The 19971-nt window shown below is 49.9% G+C and overlaps 1 protein-coding gene across 1 annotated transcript in view; it reads right to left on the bottom strand.

Annotated features, from left to right (window-relative positions):
• Positions 1-19118, bottom strand: part of SFXN5 (sideroflexin 5) — a 96357-nt gene extending 77239 nt beyond the window's left edge. The window contains exons 1-2 of the mRNA XM_027701920.1: positions 19012-19118; positions 9248-9316 (exon numbers count right to left, since the gene is read on the bottom strand). Of these exons, the coding sequence (XP_027557721.1) occupies positions 9248-9316; positions 19012-19068 (126 nt within the window). The 5' untranslated portion in view covers positions 19069-19118. The remainder of the gene's footprint in view (positions 1-9247; positions 9317-19011) is intronic.
• Between the last annotated feature and the right edge of the window lie 853 nt (positions 19119-19971).

Raw genomic sequence — 19971 nt, forward strand, 5'->3', positions numbered from 1 at the left:
ATTATATATTAATATATACATTATTTTACAAGTATTTTATATGTATATTAGTATATGTATATTATATAATATTATAGTATATATGTATACTAGTATATACCTTTTCCCCTTGAAAATACATATATTTCTATAAAATATATAATTTTTAATTGAAATAAAAAACCTCCCAGGGCAGAAGTAAACAGGTAGGAAGGTTCTTTGATTAGTCCAAGCTAAAGAGGAACGAGCCAGGACACAAAGAGCAGCTTTGGTGAGGATAAATCTGCTCCTCCACCTGCAGAAAGCACCGGATCACCAAGGAAAGCCTCCCAAATACTTGAAGCCAAACAAATCCCTCGGCCACACGTCCCCCAAAGCCTCCTGCAGGTTGGCATCCAGATGAGTAACATCGACTCCGGGTCGGCATTTCGGCACCGGCTCCGTCGTTTTGGCAGCTTTCCCAACACCAGTGCCGGAAAAATTCCAGAAACACGGGATGTTTTGCCCGGACTATCCCAGAGCGCGACGGTGGCTCGTGTGGATTTAGTGCAACCCCGTCAAGGCTCCCCATTCCCATCTCCCACAGCCCCTCCGTCAACGCGGCTCATTAGGAACTTGCATCCACGGAATCAGCGGCAGGGAAACTACTTTCCCCTCTCTTTCATGCCAACATCAAAGAGCACTTTCTTGTTTCCTTGGAAGCACCGGCGGTTACGCCAACCTGAAAGCGGCAATTAATGAAGGACCATTGTCCTTGAAACATTCCACACGCGGGACACACGGAATTGCGGCGATTCCCTCGCTCGGGATCGGACCCACGGCCGGTTTTACGGTGGCTGAGCTCACATCACCAGCCCCACGTTATTTCCAGCCCTTTTTTTTGTGTGTGTGTGTGTGTTTTATAGATTTTTCCAGGGCTTAGGAGTTACTCAGCAGAGCGGGGAGTCTGTACAAAGACACCGAAGGAGGTTGAGAATCAGAGAGAGGAAAAACCTCGGCAAAAACCTTCGTATTCCTGGCAAAACGTGGGCTCAGAGATGGAGCTTGGTTGTGTTGGTCAAGCTCAGCATTCCCAGTCACACTCAGAGCCCTGTGGCACCACACACACATAAGAAATTATAAATTTTTGGGTTTCTGCCCTATTTCTGGGAATGCTGCCCCGAAATTGGTTTCCTCTTCCACTCAGCTCCGTGCCTGACACGCCCCTCCAAAAAGAGCTGTGGATCGTCCTTCTCACACTTTCCTAAGCCACTTTTTTGGGATTTGGAATCACAGAATATCCTGAACTGAGTCCCAAAGACCATCAAAATCCAGCTCCTGACTTCCCAGAGTTCTCTGGATTTTTCCTACCAGGTGGGGCTTTGGTCCACTTGATGATTCCAGCATCCCCCACCACTGCTGGCACATTTATTCCCCATCCCAAAAGGGACCAGGGGATGTTGAGAGCATGAAGGATCTGAAACAAAGACATTTAAGGCCAACACTAGACTATATTTCAGTGCCAGGTGTGAGCACTTTCTTTTCCTCTTCTATTCCCATTTTATTGGGGTACTGGGAAATTCAGAAAGCCATACCATCAGTTTTTAGGGATGTTTGAGTATCAAAGATGGATGACTGAGGGTCTTCAGGAATCCCACCTTCCTTCAAAGGCCAGGCAATTCCATTTCACCTCAAAACTTGGCTGTGGAAACACTGTGCCTTGCTCCAAAAATCAGAAAAATACTTCATATATAAAAGTTTTCATGACTGGTTTAAAAAAAAAACACAAAAAACCCCACAGACACCTGCTAAATCTGCCTTAAAATTTTAAACTCAGCTTACTAAAAAATGAAATGCAAGTGGTAGAGTGAATATGTGAGTCCTTTCCTGGACTTTCCCAGAAGGAGCTTGCAGTCTTGAGGAGCACAAATGTGTCCTGGATGTTTCAATGGATAAGGCCAGTCACTGGTCATCCTTTTCCATGACTATCCAACGTCCCAGACAGAGAAATGAGTCCCTATTTCTTAAGCCAAGTCCTCTTGACATCAGACAAAAAGGAATAGTTCTGAATTAGGGTGGTATTTTCTGGTGATGCAGCACTGGGTGACATTCTGTTCCTCCAGAAGGGTTTAGGATCTCACAGGGAAGAAAAGCTGATCTTTAGAAATGGACACATGGGATGAAACCCAACATCATGGACAGGGCTCAAATTCCTGCAAAACCCTCAGGGCTCTGTGGCTGGAATGATCAACTACAACAAAAGCCAGTTAAGGGTGTTGGTTGATCAGTGGAAAACCATGAAGGGCTGCAGCCATGAGAAACAAATCCGATTTTTAGGCTGTTTCAGGCATTTCCAGCCTGTAAAGAGGAGCAATCCTACGAGATCACAACAGGACTTGAGGGCCTTGAAGCTGTTCTTGGTAGCTCTGTGCCTCATGGATGCTTAAAAATATCATATCAGGACGAAGTTATTACCTAGAAAGAGCATCAATAAATTACAGTTGTATAATATCACAGACAGCCTGATAATCCAGAGGTGAAAAAAACCTGACAGCTGACTCCCTAATGACTGCAGACACAGGGAAGACAACCCTTCTTGCCTCCAAAGCTGGAAAAATAACTCCGGAGTGCCAGCACAACATTCTGGAGAGCCATTTGTGCTCATTACTGGTATGTGTTTTTGTCACTGAAATTACCTACACTGCGTGTCTTGCAAATTATCTCCCCAGAACAGCATGTAACTCTGAATGAAAAACTGGGAGGAAGAGATGAATGGGTCTGTGTTCTATTTTTTTCCTCCTTCTCTTGAGGAAATCTTAGTAGTTACTATAACAACCCTGGCCAGATCCCATCTTGTTTAGTTGTGGTAACAAACAGAAAAAAAAGCTCGATTTTGCTTTTTTTTTCAAAAAAAACAACAAAAAAAAAAGAATCGCAGTCTTCATGAATTTCCTCCTTTCAGCTCTGTGGGGAGAGAGGGGAACTTTTGCAGGGAAAGGAGTCCTGGCCCGACAAAGGAGCAGCACAAAAAGTTGAACAAAAGTGTTCAACCAAGGTTTGTGTTAAGAAGACAGTTTTTCACGTGGCTCTGAGGTGTTCAGGTAGTTTTAGAAAATGACCCGCAAAATTTAGGGAAAAGACATTGTTGCCTCGTATCCCTTCTGGAAAAGTCAGGCACGTTCTTTTAACCAGAACCTCCAGCAAAGAAAAAAAAAAAACAGGAGCAAACTTTACAACGTGCAACAGCTCCAAATGCCAACGAGCTCCACTCCCCGGCTTTCAGCACGATGCAGCATCGCTGTGAGAGCTGATAATGTCTAAGATTACACTTCATCTCCACTTTAACAGGAAAAAAAAAGAGGTCTGTCTACAAGGTTGTGCTCCTGTTTCAATATTTATTGTTGCTTGATTTCTCTGCTGCTGTCTGTGGGATGAAGTGTCACTCGAGATTTTACAGCATCACTCCAAAAAAAAAAAAACACCAAACCCCGCAACCACGTTTTTTTTTTCTTAGTGTGTATCATTTCTTTCCTACCCCCTTTCCCAGGAGAAAAAAAAAAACTAGAGCACTTCTCGTGGTGGATGATGGGGTCTCAGCTCTCACAATAGGGTGCTAGACAGACCATCTGCGCCCGGAGGATGTTCCTACAAACCTCAGCCCACGAGCAGTGCCAGGGATCCACCGTGAGCAGCAATTCCCGAGCACAAGCTCCACGTCTGGGGCTCCACCACAGCAGCCCAAGCCACGTCCAGATGGGAAACACCACCCAACAACAACAACAGGGCTTTGGGTAAAGGCTTGGTTGTTGCTTTGTGAGGAACACAGCTGGAAAACACACCGGGTTTGGATTACAGCTCAGCTGGCTGAGAAGTATGGAATGGGCCACCACTGACCCAGGAGCATGGGTTTTATGAGTATGGTTGGGCATGAGCCTGCACCAGCGTGATCTCTGGCAGAATTTGGATTCAAATCATCCAGCCCTCTGCCAAGTCATTCCCAGTCACAGATTGGGAGTTACCACGGGCCAGGACAGCTGCCTGCAGGCACCACTGGGAGAGGGAGAGCACTCAGCTGCATGAACAACCTACACCAGCTGCTGCACAGCCAAAACCCACCACCTGACTCAGCCTGAGGCACAGAACCATAGAACTGTTTAGGTTGGAAAAGCCCTTGAGGAACACCAAGTCCAACCATCCACCCAGCACTGCCAAGGCCACCACTGACCCCTGTCCCCAAATGCCACATCCACACGGCTCTGAAATCCCTCCAGGGATGGGGATTCCACCCCTGCCCCGGGCAGCTGTGCCAGGGCTGGACAACCCTTTCCAGGAAGAATTTTTCCCTAATATCCAATCTCAACCTCCCCTGACACAGCTTGAGGCCATTTTCTTCTTGTCCTGCTCCTCATTCTCTGAGAGATCAAATCCCTCCCAGCTCCCCCCTCTTGCCAGGGAGAGCAAGAAGGTCCCCCTTGAGCCTCCTTTTCTCCAGGCTGCTGTTTAAGGAGGCGAAAGAACCAAACCAGAGACGCCAGCAGCAAATTATCCCACGTCACACCGAGCTGGTAGAGCCACCTCCAGGAATCCTTTGTTGACATCCCAAGTCCCTCCCAGCCATCGCTCCGGCACCGTGGCAGGACAGAGGACAACCACGTTGTATCCCACAGATGTTTGAACACACACACGTGTGTCAGACACCTCCACCCAGCACGTGAGCTCTGTTTTTTCACCTTGCCCCCCTCTCTCAGGGGCACACAGTTTCCGCCTGGAAGATCTGTGCCTTGTCTCCTCTTGGATCCCGACCGAGGCCTGCACATGGCTGGGAGCTGCCTCCAGAAACCCATATGTGCACATACAGACCATAATAAGAGTCGTCATGCCAGGAGCACGACAGCATTCCTGCTACAGAACCGACACGAAAAGAGGCAAGCTCAGCACCGGAGGGGTTTTAAGAGGAAATCCACCGATGGGATGGGGCACGTTGGGACAATTTGCATCTTGCTCCGCTTGGATCGGGGTTTTGGGGCGGATGATCCACCGGGCACAGGAGTTTCGCCGGTTTCATGTTCAGCCCAACTGGCACATGACCCAAACCAAGAGTCTTCTGGCCACCAGCACCTCGAATTCCAGGCAGGGTATGGAAATCCAGCTGTGCCGTGCCATCAGCCGCTCCGCAATTCCCGATTTTGTCTCGCTGCTCCAGGGATGACACATACGGCAGACTTGACTCCAGCTGGCCCCATTGTATTGGATCCACAGTGACAGACAACAGGAGCCAGAAACTTTTTGTTCAAGTGGAGCCAGCAGATGTGACACTGAATAAACACAGACAGTCAATCTGCTGAGTAAGAAGGTATCGTTCATATAAATAACATACATCTAATCCTGCTTCCATTTTAAACCCAAATATGGGAATGCAAGATGCTCGGAGCTCTGCAGACTTAGGCTTTGAACAATGAGATAAAGCAAAAGCAGATAACACACAGCCCCTTCTCAGCTCAGCTTCGTTCTTATTTCGCTTTTCTGCCCGGAATTATTATCAGATCCTTTCTCCAGGAAGAGCTTCCCACGGAGTGTTAACAGCATGTCCAGGTTAATGTCAGATGGGATAAGTTTGCCTTACCAAAATATCTGCTTTCTGCCGATGGACCTTAATTACAGAGCAATTAAAAGTATTATTCCAATCATTTTAACCTCACACGTTTCAAAACCAGGCGCTGGACCCACCAAGGGGTCTCTCGTGGTCTCGGCGACGGCACCTGTTGGCCCCTGAAATGACACATTTCCCACCTATTGGAGAAGTTTGCAAATTTGCAGCTGCCAAAAAAAATGATTTCATTAGAGAGCCGGTAATGAGGTGAATTAGCACAGGAGAAAACCTCCCCTTTAGAGGTGGCTGCAATATTGACACGAGGTCGGGGCCTTGTTTCAATTCATCTGCTCTCAGAAAGCAAGAGAAACCCGGTAGGTGAGTTTGATACAGATAATTATTCTACCAGAAGCCACTAAAGATAAAAGCACAGGTACAACATAATCCAGTCCTCAGGGTGCATCCCCCGGGGATCAACTCCTTAAGAACCTCCGAAAGACAAGGGAATTTTTAATTGTGTTAAAAATCTGCCTCGCTGAAAAATAAATGAGTAAGGGAGGAGTGTCACTGAGACTAATTACACTCGATATCACTCGATTCCCCACTCAGAGGGATCACTCCATCCTTCCCCAAAACACAGCCACCAGTAGGACGCGATGATGGAACACCAGCAATTAAAAAAAGGCCGTAGAAAAATAAAATATTATTACATTTTCCACGGGATTAACCTCCGCTCTCTTCAGGGACTCATTTATCTATTTTTTTTTTTCCTGTTTTCTAGCGAGCTCCTCCAAGACAAACAGCGATTTATTTTGTTCCCTGAGAACCCTGGGCCTGGAAGATGCAGCCATCTGTCAGCGGGAAGGAGCTCTCCGAGCTCTGGGCTGTGTCTCATCAAACCCTGCCTAGATTTTAATTCGCCACCTCGCTTGTCAAAGGAAACCAAACAGCTTTGAGTTCTACGTGTAGACACACGACTTGTTCCAGAGCACGAGACCAGACACACAGAGCAGGGCCAGGACAAGCAAAAAGCAGGATTTTATGCCCCAGGGAAGTGCTTCTTGTGACCCCAAGTGTCTGTTTTGCCAAGGGGCTCCTTTGGGAAGGGAACTCACGTGGTCATCACGAAATGTGCTACAGGTCTTCTGAGGTGTCGCTGTCATATAATTCAGACTCCCAAAATAAACAGACAAGAGGGCATTTTCACCCTTGGAAAGCCACCAAGCCATTCCTGAAGACTCATGAAATTCAGACCTGCCCTTACAGGACCCCACAGAAGGACAACAAACCTCCCTCGTTTGTTCAGGTTCAATTTGGAGCCCAAAATTGCTCTATTTTGACCACTGTCTCCAGGATAAAAAAAATGGGCCACTCAGACTTTGCTCTTTTTCCCTCCCCCTGGGTTTCACCTCCTCAGAAGAATCTCCTCAAAAGCTGTCTGGAAAAATGAAATTACACCAGTTGATCACTCTGAACCCCCAACCTTGCCAACCTCCTCAAAAACTCCATCGAGTTCACCCAGATCCTCCCACTTTAGGGACACACAGGAAGTAGGTTTGGGAATTCTGCCTTTTCCCTGTATCAGTGCCATTGTATAAAACCCAGAGTTTGGTCCTGCAGTGTGCACAGCGAGATCTCCAGATTAAAATATATATATAAATTAAAAATTTAATAAATGGAAAATAAAATCAACAGATTAAACCACAGACTTACACACACACCACGTATTAAAGGAGAAGGGAGAAAGGTGAGGGCTGTTATTAGAATATGGAAATTAAATTAAGAGAAATTTGAACTAAGCAGAACTGGATGGATGATCGCTACCCAAAAGAATTCTCCTCCAAAAAAAAAGAGGCAAAGAAAACAAGCTGAGACACAACAAAATCCACCAAAAAGATGGGCAAAATCACCCCTTTCTGTCCTACCAGAACCTCTGTCCAGGTGACCTTGACTCGGGAGCACCTGGTCCTGGTTCCTCCTCAAACATTCCAGGGAAACACAAGCGTATGGGAACGTTTCCCAGGAAAACACACAGCAAATATCAACTCTGCAGAGCTTTCTAGTGCAAATTCAACTGGTCAGAGAGAGGATTTCACCACCAGTGGACACCTTCCACTATCCCAACCTGGCCTTGGACACTTCCAGGGATCCAGGGGTAGCCACAGCTCCTCTGCCCAACCTGTGCCAGTGCAGGAAGGGATGAGGGATTTGTTTCCAGGTGGTGTTGCTTAAACTTGTACAGTTCTGTGGTCAGACAAGCCCCAGGACAAGGGATGGAGGATTCCCCATGCTGCCAAAAACTCCTTCAACTCTCACTGCCTCGCACTGAACACAGAATCATGGAATCATGGAATGGCTTGGGTTGGAAGGGACCTTAAAGAACATCCACTCCCACCTCCTGTCATAGGCAGGGACACCTTCCACCAGCCCAGGTTGCTCCAAGCCCCATCCAACCTGGTCTTGGACATCTCCCACTCCTGTTCAACACTAAACCTCCCCCAAGGTAAGAGCAGCTCCAAGCCTTTCATGTGTAGGATTGGTTTTATTCTGGCCCAAGTGTTCACGTCCTCTTCAAACAGCAAAAAATCTCTAAAATCTGCAAAGTGCTCTGCATCCTCAGGTAATCCCGTGATTCCTCCTTGGAATTGTGATGTTCTGCTGCTGTCAGGTCACCTCCCAGAGCTGAGCTCCACAGGGAGGTTGGAAGCTTTGGAAAATTCATCTCAGACTTTGATCTGAAAGCAGAATCTTCAGTTTGATGGTGTAAGAACAGCTGCTTTATTTTCTGCTGTTCCCCTGGCTGCACACACAAAGCACATCATGATACACCTCATCCTTATGTTTTTTGGGGAAAAAAAAATGCTGATTTAGAAGAAAAACATTATTTAAAGTTGCACTGGGTCTTTTTCCCCCCTGCCAACACAGTGCAGTTCCCCGTTAGCTACCCTGAGCAGTTCAGCTCCCAGGGGTTTGAGATTTGCTTGCAGGAGTATTTTCATCTTAAAACTACCCCACCTCAAAACAAACAAAAAAAAAGAAAATAAAAAGGGAAAATAAAAAGGAAAAAGCAGATGCCCTTCATTGAAAGTAAAATCCCAAGTTTTCTGGCCAACAGGCAGAATCACAAGCAGAAATATTCCTTCTATGTGTTCCCCATCACTCTCAGTCACTATTTCATGAAAGCAAAGAACTGAAATAATTCTGGACAACATTAAATGGAAAGAAAGGACCAGAAATCCAAACTCCCGCTACAAACAGGTTAACAACTAAGGAAAAACTATGGAAAAAGGTGTTTTTGAGTGCAGCCTCTGCAAAACTTTCACAAACCCACCCACCTTCACGTCTTCCATGGAATTAATATTTGCTCTCTCATCTCCTCCCCTGTATTTTTTTTTCCCCATGAAGAGCTGTAGGAATTTTCCTTCTGGGAAGATTAAATCAGTGGCAAGTTTGCCTGAAACCAGTCCAGGGGCTCACCAGTTACTGGGAGGGAGATGGGAGGTGTGGATTCACTGATGGATAACAACACAAAGCGAGTTTCAGTTTGGACTTAACAGTCGGGCAATCAATCAACTGTGAGACACAAATCCACTGGAGACCCAGTTTCATTACTTGTGCTGTTCACAGAAGAAATTGTTTTTAATTTAAAGCTGTCTAATGACCAGCACTTTCCCAAAACCCAAGGTGTGTGTATTTTACCTCAGTCACAAAGAGAGTGCGGGGGTCGATGATGTCCAAGAAGTGCCTGAATCTGCCATAAAATGAAGTCTGGAAAAACAGGAAAAGGAAACAAAACATGGTCAGTGAGAAATTGCCTTTCACCTGCTGCAGAGAAAGGTTTTATTTCCTTTGCAGAATTAAGTAGCAACTAAAAATAAATAATATAGAATGTATTTAAAGGGAATTTTTGATGGGAAGTCTGGAAGGAAAAGGTGAGGAATTGAATCCTGATAATGGGACACCAATCCAGATGCTTTAATAAAGGGATACCATCAAGCTGCTAAAATATCCTTTACTTTTTCCCCCAAAAAATGAAATATTGCTTGTGGGACTCCTGGGAAATGCTGAAGCCGCAAAAATCCAACCTGCAGCTCCAGACCTTTTACACTGAGCAACATTCCCGAGGGAATTCCCATCCTGCCATGTCTTTAACACAGTCCCTGTGCTGCTCATCCTCATTCCTGCCAACATCCACCTTGCAGGACCAGCAGCACCACAGGGTCATGGATTTTGGGGATAGACCACCATGAAGTGAGAGGTTGTGGATTCTGCATCCCTGGAAGTGTCCCAGGGCATTTTGGACAGGGCTTGGAGCAACCTGGGCTAGTGGAAGGTGTCTCTGCCCATGGCAGGGGGTGGAACGGGATAATCTTCAAAGTCCCTTCCCACCCAAACCATTTTAGGATTCTCTGGATCCCTTTCTGGTCCTTCAAACACAAGAGCATCTTCCCACAGCGTTATCCCTACACAAACACATCCAGCTTGGATTTTTCCAAACGTGCCTCTAAGAACAAGCCCAACTAGACCAGGTTGCTCAGGGCTCTGTCCAACCTGGCCTTGAACACTTCCAGAACCAGGAAGAGAGTCTGAAAGAAGGGGGGGGGAGATCTGTGAAACAGGGGGGGGGAAGATCACGGGCAGCTCCAAAGGAAAGGAGAAAAGGAGACTCAGTATTTAGAAAGTAGAAATAAAAATGGAATTTATGCAAACCCAAAGCACCAGACCATGAAATGTTAATGTATTAAGAGCACTCAGGATACATTTACATCATCATTCCAACATCAGCCTGGATTCTTTGATGCAGGTGAGTGCCAGACCCTCATCCGGACAAGGATGGACACAGGACACTCTGCTCCAGTGGCCCCTCTCTGTCCTGTGGCTTCTCCCCAGCAAAATTCCCAGCACATCATGGATGTGGAAAGGACCACGGTCAGGGAGATCACGGATTTCCACGTCCCCTCAAACGCCAGGACCCCTCTGCCCGGGTGTTCTCCAGCCACGTGCCGGCAAAATCTCCTGCTGCGTTTTTAATGCAGGGATGTGCTATAAATAAAGGACTGGAGTGTGGATACAGCGCCGAGAACAGCCTTTAATCACTGCCTGGCAGCGCTCTCTGAAACGTGCTGCTTCTCCTCTGCTCCATCCATCAAGCACAGAGAAACACACCAGGCATTCTGCCTCCTTATTCCAGCAGAAATCCCTCTCCAAGGGCCGTTCCCAGAGCGTTGGGAGCTGCAAACCCCGTCCTCACAAACACCTCACAACAGCCCTGCTCACAAAACTCTTTCTCTCTCTGTTATTTTTCCATATTCTGCTATAAAAAAAAACAAAAACAAAAAACCCCACAATTAAACCAAATCGCTGCACACAACTTTGGGGAGGGAAAAAAAAAAAGAAAAAAGCACAGCGGTTTTTAATTAGCGTGGATTTAATTAACACTAATTCTGGTACTTTCTAGCGTTCCCGAGCTTGACATTTTGCCGCCTCGCTTTTTTATTTTGAGGGTGAAGCTCCCTGCAGATGCCACTGTCCTTCCCATCCTTCCCATCCTTCCCATCACCGCTGCCCGGCGCTTCCCAGTGGTGCAGGGAGGGATGTGACTAATCCCTGACTCACTGGGCCCCTCCTGACAAGTTCTCCCTGATCCTCATCTCCCACATTCCATCGTCCCTCTCCCACTGCCCGTCCCTCAGCACTCGCTCCATGCCATCCAGAGCAGTTGGAATTACGTGGTTTAAACAAGAACAGAATGGGAGGGGGGCTGTTTAAATTTAAGTGGTCTCGACTTCTCCGCTGCTTTTCATCTCTGTGATATTCATCTCACAGGGAGAAAAACAACATTGAGTAGAATTAAACAGAGCATCAATATTTTACACCCACTTAACCAAGGTGTAAATGTCAGGGAAGAGGGAAGGAGACCACAAGTCCAAACGTGCAGGATGTAAATGTTATTTTTTGAAGCGCAGATTTCAATTCCCAAGCTGTCGAGGCTCTCAGGGAGCCGATCCTGTATCCCAGGGTTGTGGTTTGGTCGGTTCAGCTCCAGCTCTGGGCTCCTGCCCTGATCCTGCCTGGTCAAGCTCAGCCACACCCAGCCAAGGACAGGTTTGAGCAGCTCAAACCCATCCTGACGTGATCCCATTCCCACACTCCCTGCTCCTCTCCTGCCCAGTCCCGGCGCCGACCTGGTGCTTCAACTGCCTGATCCAGGAGCTGAGTGCCCAAATCCTAATCCTCAAATCATGGAATCACAGACTGCTTTGGGTTGGAAGGGACCTTCAAGACCATCTCATTCCACCCCCTGCCAAGGGCAGGGACACCTTCCACTAGCCCATGTTGCTCCAACCTGGCCTTGGACACTTCCAGGGATCCAGGGGCAGCCACAGCTTCTCTGCCCAACCTGGGTCAGTGCAGGAAGGAGTGAGGGATTTGTTTCCAGGTGGTGTTGCCTGAACTTGTCCAGTCTGTGGTCAGACAAGCCCCAGGGCAAGGACAGGACCATTCCAGTGGAGTCAGGACAACAGCCCTTGGGATACCACAAGGAACTTCATGGTGCATGGGGCCAACTGCTCGGCTGGGAGCAGACAGGGCTGTCCCAGTGCCTGCTTCTTCCATCCCTGTTTTTTTAAAAAATAAAGGAATCACCTTCTTGCTACGGTTACTTCAAAGAAAGGACAATGGGAATGCACAAGTGCTCCTTCCCTAGGCTGGAACACAAGGGGGAAGCCAGTTCTGAAGAACATCTTTTTTTTAGCAAGAGCAAGCTGTGACAGGACAACAGGACAAGGGGGGATGGCTTTAAGCTGAAATAGAATAGATTTAGATGGGATTTTAGGAAGAAATTCTTCCTTGTGAGGGTGGGGAGGCCCTGGCACAGGTTTGGCAGAGAAGCTGTGGCTGCCCCTGGATCCCTGGAAGTGTTTAAGGCCAGGTTGGAGCAACCTGGGATAGTGGAAGTTGTCCCTGCCTGTGGCAGGAGGTGGCACTGGATGGTCTTGAAGGTCCCTTCCAACCTAACCCATTCCATGATTCCGTGATCTCTGACCTTCAGGAATGCACAGGGAGCAGGTGAGGAGCTCCAGCCCATCCTCCCTCCCCTCTAACAGGCAACAAGACCCAACTCAACACCGTGGTTTCCTCTTTCTTTTCGTGGTACCAGGAGCTCTCTAAAAACACAACTTCAGGAACCTGCTTTTAGGAGCTGCCCTGACATGAAAAACTCCTCTTACAAGTCTGTGGTGCTCAAACCCCCCCCCCCCTTTCCAGCAGAAGGGTCATTGTCACCCCGAGGCTCCAACTTTGTCACCTCGATTAAAGCCAAAATCTTCCCGTTCTCTTTCCCAGATCCCAAGAAAGGGGAGGAGCTGCACTCCCATGGCAATGATTGATCCTTCAGTGCATCCTGATCAGCTCAGCATTCCTCATCACACCCAGGGACAGCACAGAAGACAAGCCATCAACAGAACTCCTCCCTCTGCTGCTTCTAGTCCAGGGTCCTTCCCACAAGGAAATGGAACGTCCTTCACTCCCACCAGGCCAAGATTTTAAAGAGAACACAAAAAAAAAAAATAAAAAGGAATATGAGTCTGAACAAGTTTTGCTTTGCTTTGTTAAACTCTGATGAATAAGAGCCTCATTTCTCCACAACAAAAGCCCTCTGAGAACCACATCAAACGGAACCAAGGTCAAACCAAGAGCCACGTTGTCTTCTTGAGGCTCCATCTCACCGTCACCACCCTGTATTTCACTCCTGCAGTGTCTTTACTATGACTGTGCAGCCCCTGAACAAAAAAATACCCATTTTTTTTCCTGCTGTCCAGCCATGGGACTTTGCATTTTTCCTTTTTGGATGACTATGGAAAGCTGCTTCACTGTTAGACCTTGTTGGTCGCCTTTCCATCCTCCAGATACTTTCCTGCTTCCCAGGTTTAGTCTCCTGACTAGAAGCCATCAGAATTTTTTTAATCTAAGATTTGTTTTCATAGAGCTGCATGCAAAACAAAAAAAACAAAAAAAAAAAGGGGAAAAAACCCCCATCAAATCTTAGTAATGTAAAAATTTTGGGGAAATTCCTCCCTCTGAGGGTGGTGGGGCCCTGGCCCAGGTTGCCCAGAGAAGCTGTGGCTGCCCCTGGATCCCTGGAAGTGTCCAAGGCCAGGTTGGATGAGGCTTGGAGCAACCTGGGCTAGTGGAAGGTGTCCCTGCCTGTGGCAGGGGGTGGGACTGGATGATCTTTAAGGTCCCTTCCAACCCAAACCATTTTAGGATTCTTTGATTCCACGAAATACCAAGGGAACAGGATGAGGATCAAGCCCAGGGACACAGGAACAGTGTCCTGTTCAGTGCCCTACAACAACCAAACCCTGACTTCCAAGAGAATTCTGGATGGTTCCCTTGTAACAGGCTCATTCCCAGCTCTGCTGTCACACTCCAGCCAGGGCTGGAGCTTGTGAGATTCCCAGAACTTTGACCTTCAGCTCCCAGACCTCCATCCATGGTCTTTTTTGCCACTTTGTTCCTGTAACATCTGCTGTAGTAAACACTTCCCTGGGAGAAAAAAAAAAACGAATAACACAAATTTCCTGTGATTAATCGTGGTTATTTTGGGACCACTTCTCACCAGCCTTGCATCAAGATGAAGTGGCTGGGAATATTAATTCCCAGGGCACAGCAGCTCAGGAGTGTTATGGATCCAGCTCAGCACAGCCGGCCATGAAGACTCCAAGATAAGAACAAGAAGGGAAATACTCCTTGGAGGCTCAAGGAATTTGAAGAAGAGGGAGTGGGAGAAGGTAAGTGACCATTACCAAGGTGTTTATCGCCTTTAAATGGGAAAGGATTCCAAGAAGCCTCTGCTGGGAGGAACAGGGGACACGGACAACTGCAGTTTAATTACAACCTGATTTTAAAAGGGATTTAATTAAGCCAGAGCAAAAGGCAGGCAGACCTGGGGGTGGGGTGAGCTAAAAATCAGGCTTATGCCAGCTTTAAATTAATTAGGAAGAGATTTAAGCTAAACCAAACAAAAATTAAGACAATTCAAGCCATTGAGCAAGTGGACCACGACGAGGCCTGGCTGGGAATGTGTAAATTCACACACACTTGTGGTCCAGCCCACTGCAAGTTTAGGCTCAAACCATGGATTTTCAGTCCTTTCAGGCTCTTAATTTGACTTTCTGATGTGAAAGAGCCAAGATCTGTATGGGAGCAGCTCCTGCACCGCAGTGACATCAGCCACCAGCAGCGACAGCTCTGCTTGTGCTCTGCTCAGCACAGGCACCTTTAACATGCAGCTGTAGGGGTTTACAACTTACAGGAAAAGACACAAACAAAACAACCCCTCATTTAAAATCCAGTCCTGGCCGAAAAAGCCAATGGATGGGGGATTTTGGCAGGTTGTATCCATGGAACCAAAGAATGGTTTGGAAAGGGTTGGAAGGGACCTTAAAGATCATCCAGTTCCACCCCTGCCATGGGCAGGGACACCTTCCACTAGCTCAGGTTGTTCCAAGCCTCATCCAACCTGGCCTTAGACAATTCCAGGGATCCAGGGGCAGCCTCAGCTTCTCTGCCCAACCTGTGCCAGGGCCTCCCCACCCTCACAACCAGGAATTCCTTCCCAATATCCCATCTAACCCTACCCTCTGGCACTGGGAAGCCATTCCCTCTTGTTCTGTCTCTCCAGGCCCTTGTAAATATTCTCTCTCCATCTTTCTTGTCGCTCCTTCAAGCACTGGAAGGTCACAGTTAGGTCACTCCAAAGCTTCTCTTCTCCAGGCTGAACAATCCCAGTTCTCTCACCTTCCCTCCCAGCAGAGCTGCTCCATCCCTCTGATCATCTTGGAGCCTCCTCTGGGCTCACTCCAACAGCTCCACGTCCTTCCTGTGCTGGGGACCCCAGAGCTGGAGGCAGAACTGCAGGTGGGATCTCAGGAGAGTGTTGGAGGCACACGACTGGGGTAATGGTGTAATAAACCCTGGTTGGGCTTTAAACTTACCAAATTCAAGAGCAGGAAATAGCAATTTTTAGCCCTTATGTCCTCACATAAAACACCTCCGAGTTCCAATATTTAAAATATCGCAGGGCCAAGCTCTGACATCAGTTCTGGATCAGGTTTATTCCTCTTTATTTTCATTCTCCTGAAGGATCCAAGTCCTGTGACCTCTTTTTTATTATTATTTCCTACTTCTGCACGTTGAGATGACCCTGCTTGACTCCAGCTGGGAAGGAAATCAGCTCCCTCCTTGTTCCTTCTCCCCTGTTCTTGCTGTTCTCCTGCACCAGCTGAGACAACCCCGTGCTGCTTTTTAGAGGGAAGGGACCTTAAAGATCACCTTACTCCATTGGCAGGGACATATTCCACTGGATTTTACCCAGGATAAATTCCTGGGCTATAGGCAGAGCTCCCAGAGCGCTGGGAACATGCATAAGGATTTAGGAGAGGAAGCATTTAGCAAATCCTTAAAAAAAACAGAATAAAACTAGGAAATAAAGCAAAAAAACTAGGAGTATTTCTAACCAATTAGACCTACTTGTCAGAAAATTAAGTCCTTATCACACATTCTCAAGCCTAACGTCCTCATTTCTTCTCTCCCCTAAAAATAGCCTGTTCCCATCGGGATTCGGAGCCTCTTTCCGGCAAAGAAACCGAAGGGAGAAAAAAAAAAAAAGGTGACTCGACAGAACATCTCTTTGCCTGGAGATGAGGGAAAACAAGCGAACTGCAAAGCCAGGGGGGGAAAAAAGGGGGAATTTCATAACCTGCAGAGGTGGTGCCGGGCACGGACACGTCCCGCCTGCTGCCCTAAATTCGGCTCAGCCGCTTCCCGGGAGCGCCGGGTCACGGCAGGGGAAGGAAACCACCGTTGTCTCCTCTGAACCAAATCCCCAGGCAGCCCAGCCTGCTCTCCAAGGGTTTTGTTCCTGACACAGAACTTTTCCTTGTTTTTACCCCCCCTCGCATCTCTCCCAGCCCCAGTTTTAACCAAACCTCCCTTTAAGCAGCCCCAGAGCTGCTCCCGGCCAGCGCCGCCGAGGGAAGGAGAAGTGTTGTCGTCCAGAATTTAAACAACCACCCCAAGCGTCACTAATCCCTTCCAAAACAACCCAGGCATCCTTTGGCAGCTCAAGCTGAGATCATACAAACAGATAAAAACCCGGGAAAGCCACTGAAAAAGAAGGGGAAAAGGCAGGGAGGTGCGTGGGGAAATCACTGATGGGAAAGGATCGTGGGGTTTGGGTCCTGGTGATCCCTTGGGAATGTGGATGGAGGTGTTCCTCTCCAGCACTGGAGGATGTGCTTGGAAGGGAACACCAAGGTCATGATGGGGGAAATGCAAGAGTCTGATCTAGGGATGAAGGATCTGGGCTCTGCCAGGCCAGAATGGGAGCAGGTCCTGGTGTTGATGGCACAGGCTGCTGTGCCCCATATGGATCCCACAGGATCCCAACCAGGAGCCATAAACCATGGAAACATCCAAACCTCTCTTGCCCTGTGACCTCACAGCGCTGCCAGATCCCAAACTGGGCTGCCCAGTTTGTCCATCACCCACGGGCGGATGGAGCAGGAGAAAAAGAAGGGGAGCACAGGGCAAGAGCAGCACCACAACCCATCCTGCGGCTCCCACCGGCACTCCTTGGCTGGAAATTTCACAGGAAAGGGATAAAACCACCACAGAAGAGAAGGGGAGTGATTCCCAATGCTGGAAAAGCATCCCCAAAGCACCCAGTGCCAAGGGCGCTTCCACTGCCGGACAACCCTCACCCCGGACCCGCCCGTTGCCAGGGGTGGCAGGGAGGAGAGGACATTCCCAGGAATGGCAGGGAGAAGAGGACATTCCCGCTCCACTGAGCACACACACACACACACAGAGCCATTAACATCCTGCCATAGCCCTCGAAACGTTTTCTAAATGCTGCTACAAGTGACAGTCGCTCCTTAATGAACAGAACGCACCGATTCTGTGCCTGACTCGCTGCCAAGTGTGCCTGGAATCATCTGTGGTGTCTAGAAGGGAGTAGCGTCTCCTCCTCCTCCTCCTCCTCCTCCTCCTCTCCTTATTAAAAAGCTCCATCTCTCCACAGCCTGAGCATCCCTCGGCTCCTGCAGGGGGGGAAAGTCATCCCTTCCTTGTCGCTCCGAGGATGTGACCTCCCGGACGGGGATCACGGAATCAGTGCTGGCTTTGGGTTGGAAGCGACCTTTTAAAGACCATCTAAATCCAACCCCTGGCCACGGGCAGGGACACCTTCCACTAGCCCAGGTTGCTCCAAGCCCCGTAAGGATATGGGGCGTGGGAAGTGGATCCACCACCTGGGAGCTGGCTCCCATGGGAAACCTGCCACTGGATTTCTCAGCAACCCAAAGGGATGGTTGGGGGTCCAGCCAGGCTGAGGCAGCTGGTAAACAGTGGTCCTGGATTCCTGTGGATAGTAGGAAGGGTTGCTCCTTGGAGATTGTCCTACTGGTTGGACACATACCCCACCATTTAAGGAGCAGGCTCTTCTTGCCATTCTGGCTTTGGCAGTGGCCACAGCCACTCCACGGCCACTCCCCTCCCACTCTTCTCCAGGGTGGCTGAAGGAGGTTTAATGAACTTTATCAGCCCGACACAGCTGCAGGGGCAGGAGGAGGGGTGTCTGCCAGCCACACCAGGGACCTTGAGACCAGCTGGTGGCAAGGATGGTGGCAGCGGGGAAGGGCCACTCCATCCCTACACCAGCTCTGCTCACCTGGGCACAGGTGTGTGAGCCCCGGGCTCCCCTCCCCATCCCCCAGGTGTCAGCTGTGGAGCACAGGGATGCCCCGCCAGACTCTCCGTGCCAGCCTGTCCTTGGTTGGCACGTCGACCAGGTCACACAACCCCCAATCCAGGAGCACCTGCCCTTACCCAGCCGCCCCCAAACCAGGACAGCCCACGGGGAGGAGGGCGAAGCGCCCGCCTGGAGCATCCCTGGCTCATCCTGGTGCATCCCCCAAGCACTGCTCTTCACCGCCCCGCACCCTTGGGCTCGCGGGGCATAACCCAGCCCTCGCACCACCCCACGGGGGGCAAGGGCATTCCCACCGGGACCCTCCACCCACCCCCGCCGCCCCGGGAGGCGTCCGCGGAGCTCGAACCCGCGACCCCCGGGCCCCGCGCCCCCCGCCCTGCGCCCCGCGCCACGGGGGGCCCGGCGGGACGCGCCAATCAGCGCCCGCCGCGGGACCCGCCGCGGGGCAGGGGGGCGGCGGCTCTGAGTGACAGCCGCGCCGGCCAATCGCGCGCGGGCTGCGCGCCAATCAGCGCGCCGCCCCGCGGCGGGGGCGGGGCTAAAGCGGAGCGGGGAGCGGGGGTCTCCCCGCCCGGGGTTAGGGGGGTGGGGGAGGGACGCGCCGCTCGCGGGGCAGGGACAGCCCCCCCCCACACACACACACACGGTGTGTCCCCCCCCCAGCCGCCTCCCGCCGCCGGCACGGTACCTGCTCGAAGCGGGGCTTCCCCAGCTGGAACGGGGGATAGTCCGCCGGCTCCGCCATCCCGCAGGCGCCACTTTAAACAGCCTCCCCCGCCGCCCGGCCCCGCCCCCTGCGGCGCCGCCGCGCTCATTGGCCACGGCCAACCGCAGCTGCCGCGGGGCACGCCGGGAGCTGTAGTCCCCCGGGAGGCGGGGCCGCGCTGTGGCCACCAGCCAATGGGGAGCGCGCGTTGGGCCGCGGGGCATCACGGGAAATGTAGTCCCGGGTGGGAACGGGGAGAACAAGAGATTTTTGCCTCCTATGTGGAATAGTTTGAGTAAATAATGAGGCAAACAAAGGGAGAAGGTGAAAGACATCTGAAAAATTGCCCCGCATTCTCAAAGACTTCTGATAAATGACCCCAAATTCCCCCCTCACAGCAAGAGAGACATTGAGGGGGGGCTGGAGTGTGTCCAGGGAAGGGAACGGAGCTGGGGAAGGGTCTGGAGCAGCAAAAGCAGCTGAGGGAGCTGGGGGGGCTCATCCTGGAGAAAAGGAGGCTCAGGGCGGACCTTCTGGCTCTGCAACCCCCTGACAGGAGGGGGGAGCCAGGGGGGGTTCGGGCTCTATTCCCAAAAAAGAAGCAACAGGAGGAGAGGAAACGGTGTCAAGTTATGCCAGGAGAGGTTTAGGCTGGATGTCAGGGAAAAATTCTCTATGGAAAGGGTTGTCCAGCCCTGGCACAGCTGCCCGGGGCAGTGGTGGGATCACCATCCTCGGAAGTGTTCAAAAAACCCGTGGATGTGGCACTTGGGGACATGGGTCAGTGGTGGCTTTGGCAGCACTGGGTAAGGTTTGGACTCAACGATCTTGGAGGTCTTTCCCAACCCAAACAATTCTCTGATTCCATTTCCTCGTGGAAACATTCACTCTCACTTCGACAGGAGCCCAACAACTGCTATTGACCTTTGTAATAAACACCTG

Source organism: Neopelma chrysocephalum, unplaced genomic scaffold (assembly GCF_003984885.1).
Source record: "Neopelma chrysocephalum unplaced genomic scaffold, ASM398488v2 Primary Assembly neopelma1_174, whole genome shotgun sequence".
In the NCBI taxonomy this organism is placed as follows: Eukaryota; Metazoa; Chordata; class Aves; order Passeriformes; family Pipridae; genus Neopelma; species Neopelma chrysocephalum.